The following is an 18,546-nucleotide window of genomic DNA, read 5'->3' as shown; positions in this document are numbered from 1 at the left end:
GGTCATAATGAATAATACAATGATATATTCCAAATTACTATACAATGTAGTTTTTTATAATAAGTAATTCAAATTTAAAATAAAGAAAATTATAATAATTTAATAATATAATTTTTCTTAAGAATACATGGATATTTAAATGTTACCTAAATATAAAAATATGAAACTGTATATGAATTTTGAGAACGACCGACTTCAACATGATCATTTCCACTCTGTCTCGATAAAGAATAATTTTAGGATTACGTGCAAGCAGGATAAAATGACATGTCAAGTAAATTGACTTTCAAATAACTATTGTTGTATACATCGTTTAATGATCGAATTGATATATACCAATTAAAGACCAACACGATCGACCTTAATAAATGAATCAATATTTAATTTATAAATTTTATGTAATTGTATTCAAAATGCGGTTATTATCTTTGTAAAATGCTGTGATTATTATGTATGTAATATTTATTTTTTATTATTTTTGGCTTATATACTCTCTTATTGTTAGGAGAATAAATAATTTATAACTTATTTGCTTATAAATAAAACTGATACTCCTATTACTAATGAACGGATATATTTTAGTTTGAGTGTTCTTCATTTTAATTTAAGTCGATAGAGATTTTTACATAAACACATTCAGATTTTTTATTGGAACAACATCTAATTTGTCATGATTGAATAAAATTAAATAATACGATAAAATAAAATATTTAAACGTGTATAATGTAACAAAACTAAAAATTATTGTAAGTAATCATTGTAATTATTTTCCTTATTTATAATCTTAGCTCACATAAGACTGCTTTTTAAAAATTAATGTCAAATATTCCTATTAAGTTTTAGATTTCAATTACTTGAGATATTAATAGTGTGTATAGATAATTTTTTTTCCAATAAGATATTAAAATAGGGTTTATGGATGTTACAAGTGTAAAGACAGACTCTTAGATTTTGTTTACTTAAATGAATTTAGAGGAGAGTAACTGAGGGGATTTGAGAGGATTTAGAGATAATATAATTTTTTTTATTATTTATTTGAGTGAATTTAGAGATAAATAAAAATGAATTTTAAAATAAAATTTATAAAAAATAGTGTAAAATTTTATCGACGTGATAGATTAAAAAAATTTATTTTAAAATTTTATCTCATTTACCTCAAAATTCACTAAAATAAATAATAAAAAAATTTATTTTAAATGCTCTCAAATCTCCTTAATTACTATTTAACTCAAAAGCCAACAATGTACAATTATCAATGTACAATTTCTCTCTGTTTCATCTCAAAAAGTCCACAACAAAACTTTATAAAATTAGAGCACACGTTTTCATATTTGTATTTTTAAAAAGAAAAGATATCGGAAGAAAAAAGAAAATTCACTGATTATTAGCTGCGATTAATTTTGAATTTAGAGTAGACATATTGTTGCGTTGCGTTCCAATGATTGCTGAAACCCGACGAAGAAGAATCGTCGATTCAGTCACTACTCCGATGATTCCGACGCGTCTCCGGCGACTTGCTCCGTCTCACTAGGGCAGCGCCACCTCCTTTGTTCTTGATTTGGATTATCGAAAATCCAAAACGACCGAACCAACCAATGGAATCGCCCAACGCCAGTGATAATAGGTTTTCGAATCCAAAAGCGAACGCGAACGCGACGACCTCAACCTCAGGTTTCACGTTCAGTAGCACCTCTTCCGTTTCGGGCCTGTCCCGGCCCAGATTCGACAAGGTTCGGAAGCCCAACAACGCCCCCGCTTTCAATCCATTTCGCAACGGTGCTGCCACCAATGCCGCATTTGTGAACTCCGACTTTGCTGCAGGAATCGGCGATCGATTCCGGAATCTCAAAATCGGCGAAGGTTTCGACGCCGCACGCCACGGTGAGTTCGTGTTCGCTGCTAATACTTCTTCGCGTGTTGACGAAAACTCGGTCTCTGAACAGATGAACAAGTTGAAGGTTGTAAATGAAGGTGGAACAGGTTTTAACGAATCGGACCTACGGAATGACCTGAGGAAGAAATTGAACATTAATAAAGGAAGAGGTAATAATGCTGCTACTGAGAACTCAACTCATGAAGTTTTATGTCAATTGAAGAATCTGAATGTGAATGACTCTGTTGCTAGTAATATTCGCAAGAGTAAAGTTGATGCTAAACCTAGTTTGGAGAATGTGACTACATTTGGAAAATGTGAAATGGGAGCGGATTTGTTGGAGAAATTGGAGAAGTTAAACCTAGTTAAGGAGAAGGAAGATTGTGCTGAACCGAATTTGTGCGATCCTCTTGCGGAGGCAACTGACCGAAGAGGTGGTAGTGTTGGTGGTGCTCAAGTTATTTCTGAAGATAGTGGAGTGTCACAAAGTGCTGCGTCGGCTTCGTCGGCTTCGTCTTCTATGTTATTTCAGCCTGTTGGAGTGAGCAAGAATGAGGGATTTGTGTTTACTGGTAAGCAAGATAGTTCGGGCTCGTCTTTTGTTGAGTTTAAAACACCTGCACCAAAAGTTGGCAAAGAGGGAAAACTTAAGCAAAAGAGTAGCAAAATGAGGATGAGTAGAAGCAGGGAAAATCTGAAGCATTACAGCACAACCCAGCGATGGCATGGAGAGGGTTTTGTTTCGAAGGAAAGTGTTTCCCAAGACCAACTACAGGGTTCACCGATGGATGTGTCACCATATCAGGAAAAACTGGCTGAAAACGAAAGGTCTAGGGAAAGTTCTTTGACATCCGAGGAGTTATGTAGTGTTGATAAGAACCTCGTGGTTAATGATTCGGCAACATCATCTGTTGATCCCATCGACGAAGATCTAATTGCCGCAACAGAGAGCTTGAATATAAATGAAGGTGATGTTGCCTTCAGAGACACAAACCCGGAAACTTCAGAGGATCAAATGCGTGCAAATAGTTGTGTTGAAGACCCGAAGGATGAGTCAATTTCTGGGGTTGAAACTAAAAGCTTTAAGTCTGCCAGTGATCAAGTGGACATAACTAGTGGCGCGGCTGGTGTATCAGTAGAAACCGAAGCCGATAGTGATAGCATGTTGCATGTCGGTAGTGCTATGAGTTCAAGCAAAGCGAGTGAGTCTGCTTTCACGTTTGCTGCTGCTTCTTCAGCTGATGCGCAATCATATAGTCCTAAAAGACATCACAAAAAGAAAAATGTTGGTCTCGATTCTCACAACTACTCACCAAACATAAAGGTTCCTTATTCATCATCTACCGTGGCATTTACTCCATTTTCTGGAACTTCATCTCTTTTCGCATTAGAGCAAGGTTTAAAACCCAAGGTATCCTCTCCTCAGCCCAAAACAAGTGATTCTGACGAGAATGAGAAGGGGTTAAAGGAGACTTATGCTTCTATTTCTGTTGCAAGCGTTGCTGCTCAGGAAGCCTGTGAAAAATGGAGGCTTAGGTGAGTATGTATATTTGATAGTTCCATTACTAATTTTTCAGTCACATGCTTGTTGTGTAAAGCTTGGCTTTTTACAATTGCGTCTGATTTGTAAACTGAAATTGAAATAGAGTACAATATACCAATGTTTACTGCAAACACACAAATGGATTTTTGTTGAGTAACGTTGAAATGATTTTGGTATAATAATTTACCAATAATGCAACTATCATTCACTATACTGAATATGCTCTGTATCAGAGGAAATCAAGCCTATAAAAAGGGGGATCTTTCTGCGGCTGAGAATTGTTACAAACAAGGACTTAGTTGTGTATCTCAAGCAGAAGCGTCTCGTAACTGTCTCAGGGCTTTGCTGCTATGTTACAGCAACCTTGCTGCCACACACATGTCTCTTGGTAGGATGAGAGATGCACTAGAAGATTGTAAGAAGGCTGATGAGATTGATCCAAATTTTCTCAAGGTGCAACTTAGAGCTGCAAAGTAAGTTTCCACTGTTTCTTCAGGCTCCCTTTGTACACAATGATTTAAGTTGTATGAATCTTCAGTTTCATGCAGGATGAGTCAACCTTAGTAGATGTAATACTAGTGGGAAGTTGTGTGTAATGATTCATGATGTAAACAGGAATGGATCAAACGACAGAACCAAATGAAAGTGTGCGAAAACATTAAGGGTCATTTGGTTAGATTTTTTTTTTCTGCTTTCACTTTTAATTACAAAATGTCATACTTTTTCATTTTGTTTCCTGTTTTTAAACAATAAAAAAATGTTTTCACGATTCCTATACAAATGATTGAAAACAGGAAACAAGTTAAATCATGGTGGTGGCATTTCTGTAATTAGAACTGAAAATAGAAAATGTTTCTCAAAACCATGCAGCCCTTAGTAATTAGCATCTAATGCCTGGTTGCTATTTAAAAATTTGGAAATACATTTAATCAATAACAGGAATGCATACCAGGAAATACATTTTAGTGTGTAGCATCATGCATACTCGTGCCTCGTGTCTAAAGTTTCATGTATCGTGATTGATGATTGCATACCTAAAGTTCTTTTGTTTTCATTCTTGTTTTAGTTGTTACCTTGCTCTGGGGGAAGTTGAAGGTGCATCACAGAATTTTAAAAGATGCTTGCAATCGGGAACTGATATTTGTGTTGATCGGAAAATTGCTGTGGAAGCCTCTGATGGCTTACAAAAGGCACAGGTTTGATAATAATATATTTTTGACATAAGTTGATATATTAGGCTCTTCCTTTTGGTTAATGATTTTTAATTAGCTACAAGCTGCACATGCAATGAGTTAAAATTAGGAGCATGTTAGACTGAACTTGTTTTACATAGAATTTATCATTACCCTTCTACAGTAAATCTTTCAAGGGTTTAAAGTGCATTTTATCAGTTTCCAGTGTTTGTATATATACATGTAGGTGAATGCTACAGTGGACCACCTTTAAATGTGGTCTACGCTGACCCAGTATTATTTAACCATTAGATTAGTCTACATATCACACATATCCTACATCTTTCACGCCGAATGGTGTCTTCCTACTCCTCCACCATCTACCTCCCATCCCAATAATTCCTATAACTCACATTCTGCTCTCATTGAGGCATCGTGTCATCTCATCTTGACGTCACCATGCCTCAGTGTTGCCTTGCTGTCACATTCGGACTCGTGTCTCGTCTCCTCATCCTCCTCCTTCTTCAGTTCAGCTTCTTTGTTTGAAGAGGTTTCTCAATTTGGGGCTTGCTTTTAAGAACCATTTTCGTGGCTTAATTTATTTAGGGTACCGTTTACAATTTGGGGTCTTTGATTTTGTTTTTATTTTGTACCTTCAATTTAATACGGACTTTGTATTCATTTTATGGCTTCAGTTTTATTTTTATTTTGGGACTGACTTCAATTTTATCACCGACTCATGAACGTGGAATTGGTATCATAAAATTTATTTATCTTTGTTGAATTTTTGCATGAAATAGACTCTTATTAGTCTAAAAGTTGAGTTTACAGACTTTCCACAAGTTTATGTAGGCTCTTAAGTTTAGTAACCTTGATTGTAATTTGTAATGGATTGTTTCTGTTTTATTGCTTGGTACTTATTTTTGCCTTCACATTATGTTTAGGCATGTGTGGGGACTAATTTAAAAGATTCTTTCTTGAGGGGAACAAAATGAAAAAAAGTTTTATGTATTGGGATTGAAATGCAAAAATATGTAAAGATTTATCACACGTCCAAAGGCCCTGCCAGAAATTCATTGGACAGGTCAGATTTGCTAACAATGTTATAATTTGTGAAACTGTGGGGTCATTTCAAGGAACTTGTTGACAAACCTTTTCATGTACTGACCAAAAATGTATTACCTTTTCTAAACATTTTTGGTATTTCCTTCTCTATTCACCATAACCAGATTTCAATATTTTTTAATTTATACTTTTGTGTCTGATGTGAATGTTGGTCCCTCACTTTCAAACTGATTAGTGTTTTTAATGCATATGACAGAAAGTTTCAGATGTCATCAATCATTCAGCTCAGCTTTTGCTAAGACGAACATCAACTGATGCAGAGAGAGCACTAGAACATGTTGATGAGGCGCTAATGATAAGTTCATACTCTGAAAAATTGCTTGAAATGAAAGCAGAGGTGCTGCTAACGGTTAGTGACTCTTTCTTATAATAAGATGGAATTTCACTAAGCTTAGGTTATGATTTTATGACTCTCAAAATTTGTCTTGAATCGATTTGTGCAACAATTTGTACCAGTTATGTCTGTGTTGGATAACTTTTGCCACACGTATCAGCTTTGTAGATATGACGAGGTGATTCAGCTATGTGACAAGACCCTTGATTCTGCAGAGAAGAATGCCTGTCCATCGGATGCTGCTTGTGAAGTCACAGATCTGGATAATTCACAACTCTCAGAAGGTTTCTACTTCAGAATTTGGCGCTGTTCAATGATGCTTAAAGCCTACTTTCACCTAGGAAAATTTGAAGAGGGTCTTTCTTTGCTAGAGCAACAACAGGAAAAGATGTCTGCCGTAAACAAGTATGTATTACTAGCCACTGACTCATTCACCCTTCTCTGCCCCTCCTCAAATGTAAACTGAAAAGAAAAGGGGAAAATAAAAATGTGAATATTTGATAGCTATGGTCCTTTATTTCATCACCTTAAATCATCTCCCTGCAGGAATGGACGTAAGGTTTTGGATTCACTCATACCACTAGCTGCTCTCATACGTGAGGCCTTGCATCATAAGGTTAGCTCATGTGTTTCATTATATCTTTATGATGATTTTTATATTCCTTATTGTCTGTTAAATATCTCGATTCCTTACATATAAACTGTTTCAAAGTATACTTTTCTATTTTTGTCTTGGGATTTTGGCTATTTTACTTGAGTATATTATTTTTGTTCTAGTATGTCTTTATATTGAGTTCTCAACTGACTTTTAAAATGAATTTTTATTAGCAGCATAAATTCATTTACCTAGAAGCATTTATTGCATCAAACATACTGATTGTGCTTGCTATTGCTCTAGGTGACTGTCATTCTGCTCAAGCTCATTTTGTTTTTTGTATTTTTAGGTTTTGAGGGAAGCACTGAAACTTTTCTATTTCAGATTTTTTACCTTTTTGTAAAGCACACAGCCACAGATATTATGTTCGTAAACTTTGGATTTTGGATTGACACAACCAAGTATATCAACACCTTCTGCAAACCAATCTGACCACCCATCATACACTAACACTAACCTAATTGTCTTTAAATTGATAGTTTGTCATCTTCATTTGTGTTTCTATGCTCTTCTCAAGTACAACTATTCTATCACGAAGAAAACAATTGAAGTGCCACATTCACGTCATATTCGAGGATGGTTTTGTTAGTTTAATTCATTTTGTTTTTCCGTCCTTTTCCTGTAACATGAGAATTGCTTTTGATTAGGATTGGTGTAAATCTATTTATATGTAGACTGCAGGGAATGCAGCATTTCAAGCTGGAAGGCATGCAGAAGCCGTTGAACACTATACATCTGCTTTGTCATGTAATGTGGAGTCTCGTCCATTTGCAGCTGTCTGTTACTGCAATCGTGCAGCTGCCTATAAAGCTTTAGGTCAAATAACTGATGCTATTGCAGATTGCAGTCTATCTATAGCACTTGATGGAAATTATTTGAAGGTTTCTCTCCTTAACCGTTACTTCATTTGTTCTTTTGACATGTTATAATTGTTTTTTTTAGATGTTATAACTGTGTTTAAATCTATCAGAGAGTAGCAGTCTTAGCTTAATGTGTTGCATCTTCAAATATATCTATTTTTAATTGTTATTCAGGGAGTTGTTTATTAAGGATTTAAATTTATATGATAAGTATGAGAAAAATGTTTTCATATTCTTGCAGGCACTTTCTAGACGTGCAACTTTGTATGAGATGATCAGAGATTATGCCCAAGCAGCCAGTGATCTGAGGAGGCTTGTCTGTCTTCTCAATAAGGGGTTGGAGGACAATGCCAATCAGCTTGGAATATCTAATGATTTGAGACAAAATCGTGTTCGTCTTTCTGAAGTGGAAGAGGAAGCCAGAAAGGAGATCCCTCTCGATATGTACCTCATTTTGTAATAATCAAACTTCTTTTTCTTATCATTGATACTATATTAATTAACCCCATTTTTCTAGTAGTCTAAATTGCCTTCCTTTTGGGCACCATCACTTCCACTTTTGCATGCTTTTCTAGTCAAAGCTGTGAGAAATATAGTTCTTTTTATGGGGACGAAATACATAAAATATTATGCTGTGCCTTTTTATAGTTGAAAATTCCATTTGGTATGAAAAGTTCCACACACAGTAATATTTCAAGTGATGAGCATATTGGTCTACTTGTCTTTTAATTAGTAGAGTAGAAAAATGATTGGCCCAGTTTAAAATTCAAATTTCGTAGTGAATAAAACTTCTGTTTATAATTGACACCATTCTTTGTCTAGTTGTTTTTCATCTGTGACAAAGAAAACCTAATGCCAGCTAAAACATTATTTGTTGCTAATGTAGGGAAACATTATCATTCGTTTAAGGATATTAGCTAACTGACATTATGATGGCAGGGGAGTTGAACCTTCTGTTTCGATATCTGAAATCAAGAAGGCCTATCGGAAAGCTGCACTTAGACACCACCCGGACAAGGTTGTTTAATTGTCCACTTTATCTGGTGCTCATACTAATTTGTAATCAATCTTTTGACATTTTATCTTGTGTAGGCTGGCCAGTCTTTGACCAAAAGTGACAACGGAGATGATCAGATTTGGAAGGTAATTGCTGAAGAAGTACACAGAGATGCTGATAGGCTTTTCAAAATAATTGGGGAGGCATATGCTGTCCTGTCAGATCCTGCCAAGGTATTTTATATATTTTCAACTAATTATCTTGCTGAGAGGCTTGCTCTATGCATAGTTAGAAGGTTGGTTTTTTGCGGAATTGTGTCAATTAATCCTCACAGCCAATTCCATCTACTGGTACTAGGATTTGTTTTTGACACTTGGCATGTCATATGAGAAGTTTCTGTTCCTTAAAACAAGGTAGGTAACAGCTACTAATGACCAGTAGCTGATACCTAGCATAAAGGAATTTGGTGAGTTTGTTTCCTTAGATAAAAATCATTTTTTACCAGTATTGCAGCAAATGACCAATAGTATAAATTTTCATGCGTTTCCTTTCTTTGCAACGCGATGCTGGATGAAAATAGAAAAAGGTAGTTTGATATCTTGTTATAATAATGGAATAATATACTAAAGATGTGAAACTATCAAATAAACGTGCATCAATAACAGCGATAGATGAGTAAATCTGTGACCCTAGTAAAAGAAAAGTTAGAATAAAGTCCGATTTGCTTCTACATGTACTATGGAATCATTACGGAAAGCAGCAGAACTTGAATTTTCTTGTAGTTTTATTACATCTTGCAGTGTTTGTAAGTATGCATTTCCCCCTGTAATGTAGAAAAACTCCCATGATTATGGGAAGTCGTTTAAATGTTGTAAGCTTTAAGAGTATTATGCTACGTATTCATTTGGTCATTATTCCATTTTATGTAGCGGGCCCGTTATGACGCAGAAGAAGAAATGAGGAATTCCCTAAAGAAACGCTATGGACCTATTGGTAGAAACAATGTGGATGCCCAGTATTACCCGTTTGAACAAAGCAGCAGAAGACAGTGGAGGGAGGCTTATAAATCTTATGGTTATTCATCTACTCGAGGCCCTGAACCTGGCCGATCAAGCAGGAAATAAGAAAGTTTTCATGGAATTTAATACCGCGAGGATTTGGGTTGCTGTTTGACTATTTAAATGTGGCCTAGTTAGATGGTGCCTTTTAAGTTATCCGCCGCATTTGGCCTTCTGAATTAACGCATTATGCTGAGTTTTGATGCATTGAACGAGCTGTTTCGTGGGTTAATCCTTCGAGTTAGGAGATGTGAGGTTAAAGAGATACAAAATTCTGCAACTGATGACGTAGCAGTTGGAAAAGCTTGGCTCATTTGCTGGTTAAAGCTACTGGTTGCTTTGGGAGGTAGAATTTTCCATTTGGAAAAAGACACGACGGTTGCATCCTGAGAGTTGTCTTCGCAGTTTGGCTGCTGAAACCAGCACCTGAAGCTTGAAAATTTTGCATTATGGTCGGGCAAGGTATTTTTTAGACATGTAAATTTTACCGACACAAATTGATAGAGATGTACAGACGAAATTTAATCATACCACCACAGCTATTGTAATTACCACCCAGTTGGGCTTGTGTAGAAAAAGTTCATACCTAGGTCCACTTAGCATTTGTTAGGAATCCTACCAATGAATGGGAAATATTACGGTTAAGGCTGGGATTAGAATCACGTGTAAAACTTCAATATCATGTAAAGTACATTTAATCAATCAATTAATTAAACCAATGTTTTTTTTAAAAGAAAAAAAAGTTATACTATAAAGTGGTCCGAAATCATAGTATGTATAGTTTTGTTATTGAACAAATTTACATCATAATAAATGTTAAATATGTATACTGTTTTATACTAGTTTCAAAAGAAATTGAGGTCACTCATAATATGAATAAGTAAACCTTAATTGAATAATTGATGAGCTTTAGGTAATACTTATGGTTCCGTATTTTCTCCTCGAGTTTCTTGTTTATTATTGAGTTGTAAAGAACACACATCGTCGTTCCTTTGGTGCCCTATTTAAAAGAAAAAGGGGGGAATTTTAGAAGTAACATCCTAGTCATGGATAACGACTGGTAAAGTAAAATCACATAACAAAATTCATTTTTCTTTTCTTACCGAAGGTCATTTTTCATTTCACAAATCCAAACAGATAAGCATTTTGTGCATTATTCTTATGGACATCTGTCAACTAATCTCGTACATGCATGAAAATGAACGATGTCCGAGAACAATACACTTACAGCTTTGCAGTACATTAAAATGAATTTTACTAAATTTCAATTTTGCGGTGGTACGGGCAGACTTATAAGTATATTCCTAACCCGAGCTCCTTTGGATTTGTTTCAACCATCCATGGTGACCTGTTTATGTTTCAGAAACCGAAAAAAATTGTTAACAATCCAAATTCACCAATAATACAGAACACGGGCACTAATATTAGAAACCGTACCTGTTCATTACAAAGTTAAAAGTTCCCTGGCTAGCACGCTCGAGAAGAACTTCTCTTGCTTCAATAGGAATTCCTTGAGGCTGCTTGTAGAATTGGATGAAATTGTCATATATTTGTTTGCAAAAGAAATGTCCTATGTTTCCTTTTAGATTGCAAAGAATAAAATGAAATTGAGAAGTGGACACACATACCTCTTCAGGAAACCAGACTCCTGGCTGAGCGCTTCCTTCAAGAATTGCAAGTGCAAAAGCAGCCGTGGAAATTCCAACAGATCTGAAAAACGTGCACAGTGGCATTCGTCATTACCAATAAAAAGAAACTAAATTCCGGGTTTTATGAGATTAGAATCTACTTGACAGTTGTTCATGCGGTAACATTGCAGAAATCGGATAGACCAAGAGTTAAATAGGCATCCAATCAGAAATTATTCTTGACACCCAAATGCATCTAAAGCACTGGTCCATGTTAGCCTCAGTCTGATTTCCAAGGTAGTAATTAACAAAATCAACGACCATACGTTTTCATGATTAGATTACAGTATATCAATTAGTATTAATTCGAATAAAAGATATGGTTGAGTGAATCATGTAAGAAAAAACATTGGGTTTAGAGTCATGTTTAGATAAACTTTTTCCATAAGCTAAGTTCAATTTTTTCCATTAGCTAAACCAATGAGTACCTTATCTTTTGAAAAAAAAAGCAAGATAAGAACTTCTGTAAAAATTAAGGACATGACTCAACTTAGAAGAGAAATTCAATATCTTGTTTCCTATAAATATTTATACAGAAGTTTTTCCAAACATAAGCATACTTTCATATTTATAGGTTCTACCATGGCCAGACCGAAGATCTTTTAATAAGTAATTACTTTACTAGTGGACATGTCTTCACTCTAAATACATTAATTTCCATAATTTCTTTTTATATCTCTATCACATCATATCAAGTATCATTCAAATTCTCCTATTGTTTTTTTGTGCTCTCAATAGGTGTCATTTAAAGTGGAAGTGTCCACTGATCCTTTTTGTTATTTCTCCCTCACTTGATGCCCTTTAGAGTATAGATGTCCACCAACTTTACTCTGAATATCTCATTAACACTTGTTTTCTTTTCTCATCATATCACTTTTTTTTTTCTTTCTCAATAAATGTCAAAATGAAGGTGTTCACTGGTATCTTTGTTTAACATGTCACCCTAACAAATAGAGCACAAGTACTGTCGCACGTTTAGAAAAAAGAATATTTATTTATCCAACCTGCTGAGTAGTTCATAAAAGTTTTCAAAATAAAAATATAATACAGAGTACCCATTATATCTCAAGCTACAACCTCCTCGCATGGGTAGCGTAAGGACACGCTTGGGTGAATTTTTTCACTAAGAGAAAAATAAGAAAAAATGATAAAAACTAATTTTTTTATAAATTAACTTAGTTTATGCATAAACTAACTTGTAGAATATATTTTTTATTTAATTTGTTGAAGTTGTGTATAAGTTAATTTTAAATTACTGAAAAATTGGTTTTGTATTTTTTGTTGTTATTTTTCTCTCTATAAAAATTTATGGAAAAACTCATCTAAAGGAGTCATAAGTAAATGAGTTTAAAGGACCAGAGAAAAGAAAAACACTATTGCCTGGTCAAGTGAGTTTATAAGCAGTTATATTTTACCTTTTGAGTAGTTTAGTTAGAGAGAAATAACTGAAATAAAAAGTCAAAATACAACAATAGTGGGTGATTTACAATAATGGAGGGTGAATAAGTCCAAAATATTGTGAAAACCAAATGTGGGTTTCAATACCATTTTATTCTCCTTTATAATAGTAATAGATATTGATAATTAAAACAGCAATTACAAAAATACAATTATTTGATATTATATTTTGTTTTCATGACTTTCGTTTTGATCAAGGTTCTTGAAGATTTTCTTTTACAATTATAGGGATTGATGTTTTGGTGATGTTTTGGTGATGACCAAACACTTAAAGTATCCGGAGTTTTCACATGAACCCTTTCTCCACTCTGGACGTATAAAATGGAAAGAAAAAGTATAGAAAAAAAAAAAAGAAAACTCCATTGATAATATGACAATCTCACTGAGAGCAATATAAAATTTCCTGTCCTTTTTTCTTTATCATTTTTTTATTTTGTGTTCTTTGTATTTTCTTGGATAATAAGTGAACTTGATTTCTTTATTTTAATACTTTAATAAAATGTTTCAAAGAAAATTTTCTAAGACTCTATTGATGAAATTAAAAACTGTTAAACACAATTCTTCCTTCTTGACATTGTAAAACCTGTTTTTCTTGCATTATGTTCTTTTTAATGAAGGTGTAGGTTAGATATTATATACTTCACCTATATAGGAAAAGCAAAAGTCATAAAAAGCTTGTAGCAGAAATATTTCAAAAATCATCCGTTAAATATATTGACATAATACAAAAAAAAAAAAAAAGTAACAGAAACTAGCTTAATGTAAGCATGGTTAAAACTTTGCACAAAGTTTCCCAAAAAAATTAGAGAAAAGGAAAACTTACACCGAAAGTCTCCTGTGACTGAATATACCAACAGTATGGCGTCCACTTGCGCACTCCAAATCAACCTGTCCATTGGGAGGGAAGGGGTAAAGTAAATTAGTAGTTTATATTCGCAGTTTACTAATAATATAAATTATAACAAACAACTACGTAATTTATTGAAGAAAAAGATGGTTAAACGGGTAATAGGTTAACCCTTTGCATTCCCCTCACCCTCATTGATACGCGTTCTCCAGCAATCCCATCCAATGCTCTTACAAAAGGATCAAACAACTGAACCAAGCTTTGTACTTTATTTCTGTCTCTCAGAAATTCCTGCATGTTTAATCACACGTCACTATCAGATTAATCAACAACATAATCTTCATTTCGATTTTCATGTTTTATTTTCTCGTTACATACCTCTTCCTATTTTTGTTTTTATGTTTCCACAGCTTGCTATTATGTTTTTTCGTAGCTCTTGGTTCAAATTAGAGATGGGGCGCAGAGCGATTTTAATAGTGGTGAAGGGAGGGGAGAGGAGAGAAATAGAGGTCTTCTTATTTCGTTTGGTTCAGGAAAAGGGAAAGGATGACTGCCAAATGTGATTTTGTTTGATTGAGGGAAAATATGGATAATTTAGAGTTAGGCCGTATAAATACCATTAAGTAGTAATGGGGAACTTTTTTTTTATTCATGTAGTAATGGTGAATATAAAAGATGAAATAATTTGTTGGGACAATTTATTACACTGTTCAAATCCCCCCACTTACTATTCAAGGGAGGCAAAAATTAGAGAGGAGGGATTTTAGCCCTCTAAATTTTTTAATCAAACGAAATAAAATTTAAAAAGTTCCTCCCTCTTGCTTTAAAGCAAAGAAAGTCAAAAATAATCAAACATCACGTTGGCGGATTATGGCTTTTAACAAACATCAAAGCGAAAGTTCAACAGTTTCCTACACACAATAAACCAAATAAAAATAACTTCAGATTTATTAATTTTAGGAAAAGGAAATCTGGTATATAATTATCCCAATCGCATTTTGATAGAACATCTTGCACTAAGGTGCAGAGTATCAAGGAAGGGGAATGACAGAATTGGATAGAAGTTGTTGTGACTAGTGTGGCAGTGTGATTAGAGCACAGTGAGGGTGGATTGTAACAACCTGATGGTGGGAATAGATGAAAGAGAAAAAAGTACAGGAAAAGGTTGGGACACTTTTTCTTGCAGAACACTCGAAGATCCTGCAGTGTCTCTTCTTTTTTCACCTCTATCTTTTCTTTTCGTGAGTTTGCAGTTAACACACTTTTTCTGGACCGCTATCTCATTGATATTGAAACTCATAGAGTAAATAATACGGATTCAGTTCAAATAACTATCACATTGTTTCGAAATATGCTTTTTGAAACAAAATTATAGTTCAGTGTCGAAAGAAAAAATAACAGGTTGATCAAGTTTATACAGCTCTATTCCGTGTAACTACATGAACTTCATTGCTATTAACATAATATTATCAAAATAAACAGATACGACCGTGAAAGTAGACTATAAATATAATGTAAATGGTTTATTTCCATGATAATATAAGTTGAAATAGCAACTGAGTTCCAGTTTTGCAAATTGACATTTCAAACTATGGTTCCCTAGATTTCATTGTCAAAGAATTTAGATTGCACAAATTCAACTTTTTAAAATGAAATAACTTAAAAGAACAATTACATAGCATAGGCTCAAAAATTACATAGTGCATTACCAAAGGATGTAGCTGATTGAAGCGCATATAAATTGAACCAAAGCTTCTAAGTATCAACCAAGGTTAGTATAATGGTCAAATAACCTACAAAACTAACTATTGTCGTTGTTATCCTCCTTGTTTGCATCATAACATTAGGCTTCAGGACATTCCGGGCTCACAATAAGTTTAAAGGAAATACTTCTTAACTGAGGCATCACAATTTCCAGTTCCATTTCATTATAGAGGTAGTAACGTATATTTTCAATATTACATGCACAGAACTTGTTCATGCATATTGTTATCAATTAGACTTATCTACAACTATGTCAGTCCAAGTCAATCAAGAGCATACCGAAGGAAGAAGTGTTGTCATAGCTTCCATTCCCCAATTCCAGAAAAATGGCGCTGTTCCAAATCGAGCACTTACAGTTGGCACTCCTAAAATCTCATGAGCACTGCTAACCTCCGGTAAATTCCTGAAAACCATGTATTGAGGTGGAATCCTAATTTCTGAAGAAAGCAAATATATAGGGGTAATAAATCAATTTGTTGTAGACAATCTATCATATAGGACTGATCATGAAACAGTATGACTTTCGTTTCCTACAGTGGGTATTCTGAGTTCCAATGCTTTTTATATATCATCAAACTTACAATAGATAAACATCTCGTTTGCCAATTCCTTTTCCAAAGTCAATGTTGAGCATTGCACTATATGGCTTCATTCTGATCTTCTCTCCTAGTTGAACATTCCAGCATCATCATTTAATCCTACAAACAAAATGGTAATTTAATCTAGATAAAATAAGCAACTAGATCAAGTTCTTTAGAGAACAACCTTTGTTATACGCAACTACTTCCTCTCCCAACAGCAAGAAGCTTGTAGCCAATATGGTTGGACCAGCACCACCAGTTCCAGCTGTGTAGTAGTAGAATCTGAGTTGACATAGAACCTTATAAGTGCTGAATCAACATGAAGCTCAAAAAATAAACAAACAAGAATATTCTTCTTGCCATTTTTGGATTCTTTATTTTTGCCATATTTCAGGCTGTGCTTATTACACCTCAGCAGATAATAGGAGAAAATATGCACTAAATTAGTAAAAGAACTTATTCCCTACATACCAGAATGTAAATAATTTGATAACATACGACTTTAAGGATGTATTTGATGCGCAGTATGTTTCATTTCATTATCAATTATCTGACATGTCTAGGCATAACATATCAAGGAATTCAACATATGATGAGAATTCACATATCAACCAAAATACTTTGCCTTTAAAATAATAAATCATAAATTTAGAACTATATAAGAAGATCCACCAACCTCAGCCTCTCTGGCTTATCTTTACTTTCATTTGCTGCACGGACTAGCTCTGCTGCCATGACTGTACAATTATAGGAAGTGTTAGCAACCAAAATACAGCAGAGGAAACAAGATTGTCATTTACCATAAATCACGATCTACCCCCAACGCCAATATAATTAACAAAGAATATTGCTGTCAATCTGCATGCACTCTCTATCTTGCATGTATAGCAACATATACTCAATTTAGATAAAACCTCTTCCCTCATAAGTTAAAATTAACCTTTACTCAACTTTTTTTTTACTCATGAACCCACTGGAGAAACCAATAGTTACGGATGGAGCCACGCCATATAATTAGCATGAATTGGTCAAGCAAAGTTGCAAATGCATATTTTATCTCACACAGTTGAGTACAAATAAAAATGAAACTAAAATCAGCAATTTGTGGGCATCTTTGAATAAACTTCTCCATCTAAAATAATAGGGAAAAAAATAAACAAGCTTCAGCATAAGCCAAAATTAGTTCATACAATAATTAGTTTCGTAACAGAAACACTCATAATTTTTCAAAATTATTAATTTTAACTCATATTTAAGCTAATTTAAATTTAAGAAGAAACTCGTTTACTTTTTTCTTCTAATTTTCTCTTATAGAAGTGTTTACTTTCGATAATCAAGTGCTAACCACGTTAGTTTAATATAAATTGGTGATGAACAATTTTCATATTATTTTCTGGTCCTGATTTGGAAACATAACAACACTGCTGACAGGTAGGTAAGCACCATTGCTAACTCCAGGGTATATTCCTGTAGTTGTTATGGCCGGAACATTTGCATCCAACGCCCTTTTCATCAAGGATTTTGCACGCCATGCGTAGCTCGTGTCATCACAAACATCAATATACGCAGTCTGCGGCAAGAAACATACAGCTAAATTTTTTAAATGTCTATACGCTAAGATGCACGAACAGCAGCACAGAACTCTGAACATAACAATTCAGAAACTATGATAGCAAATAGAAGCTACCTTAGTATTTATTGCAGCTTCAAGCACGGTACACCTTTCTGCACGTTGGAAGGGACCAGCAGCATGAATTACGAGATCTACACCTGCACAGATTCATTTACAATTACAACATTCAAAATCGATTTCAATTTATAGCTCTCAAGACACTGAACGGGAATCGGTAGCGAGCGAGAACAATTTACTCTTCAACGCAGTTTCCAGTGAATTCACGTCGTCGATATCAATACGAGCAAACTCTGCATTTCCTCCAAGTTTAGCGGTGAGAGCCTCACCTTTCTCCCTGCCACACGTGCCATGCAAACACACGAATTAGAACTACAGGCTAACACGATTTAGCGGCGGTGCGTGTGACGCACGGGAACCGTGACTGACCTGTTTCGACCGGCGACGAGGATTTGAAGGTTGGGACAGAAGTTTGAGAGCGCAATGGCGGTGGATCCTCCGACGCGACCTGTTCCACCGAGGACGAGAATTCTCGAGTTGCGGATTTTCTCCGGCAGCGGCACTTCGGTGACTTTGTTGGTGGAGGTGGCGGTGGTGGTGGTGGCCTTCAAATTCAACGGCGTCCATTTCAAATTCAGAGTTAATGAAAGTGGCGGCATGGAATTCAGTTTTCTCTTCTTTCTCTATGCACACTTCGCAGTAGTGTACATTCGTTATCGTAACACACGTTATCCTTGGGGTCATTAAGAAATGTTCTATACTTGGCAAAATCGACGCCACAAGTCATATTTTATAATATCTAATTTAATATTTAATGAATTCGACACGGTTCTAAAAAGGGAATGTGTAAGCAACAACGCCGAGCGCATGTTAATTTTATCAAGCATCAAAAGTCACTTTTTTTAATCAAATGTATATAATTTTTAATTTAAGAAGAAGAAATACATAAGAAACTAGTATA

At 34.7% G+C, this 18,546-nt stretch overlaps 2 protein-coding genes across 2 annotated transcripts; one reads left to right on the top strand and one right to left on the bottom strand.

Moving 5' to 3' along the window:
* Positions 1 to 1,337: 1,337 nt before the first annotated feature.
* LOC108340428 (TPR repeat-containing thioredoxin TTL1) lies at positions 1,338 to 10,263 on the top strand. Its single transcript, XM_017577816.2, has 11 exons — positions 1,338 to 3,409; positions 3,650 to 3,889; positions 4,483 to 4,612; positions 5,910 to 6,062; positions 6,208 to 6,452; positions 6,594 to 6,663; positions 7,377 to 7,583; positions 7,804 to 8,018; positions 8,502 to 8,580; positions 8,655 to 8,792; positions 9,489 to 10,263. Exons 1-11 carry the CDS (start codon positions 1,596 to 1,598, stop codon positions 9,681 to 9,683), a joined length of 3,486 nt encoding a protein of 1,161 aa, XP_017433305.1. The 5' UTR covers positions 1,338 to 1,595; the 3' UTR covers positions 9,684 to 10,263.
* Positions 10,264 to 10,678: 415 nt separating this feature from the next.
* LOC108338988 (uncharacterized) lies at positions 10,679 to 18,333 on the bottom strand. Its single transcript, XM_017576101.2, has 13 exons — positions 18,015 to 18,333; positions 17,825 to 17,922; positions 17,643 to 17,725; positions 17,399 to 17,525; positions 16,632 to 16,692; positions 16,140 to 16,237; positions 15,956 to 16,040; positions 15,654 to 15,777; positions 13,800 to 13,901; positions 13,587 to 13,651; positions 11,246 to 11,327; positions 11,055 to 11,134; positions 10,679 to 10,965 (listed from the first exon to the last, which is right to left on the bottom strand). Exons 1-13 carry the CDS (start codon positions 18,242 to 18,244, stop codon positions 10,908 to 10,910), a joined length of 1,293 nt encoding a protein of 430 aa, XP_017431590.1. The 5' UTR covers positions 18,245 to 18,333; the 3' UTR covers positions 10,679 to 10,907.
* Positions 18,334 to 18,546: the final 213 nt, after the last annotated feature.

Source organism: Vigna angularis, chromosome 5, assembly GCF_016808095.1.
Source record: "Vigna angularis cultivar LongXiaoDou No.4 chromosome 5, ASM1680809v1, whole genome shotgun sequence".
Lineage (NCBI taxonomy): Eukaryota > Viridiplantae > Streptophyta > Magnoliopsida > Fabales > Fabaceae > Vigna > Vigna angularis.
Note: the sequence above shows the minus strand (reverse complement) of the source record. Positions and strands in the feature narration are given on the sequence as shown.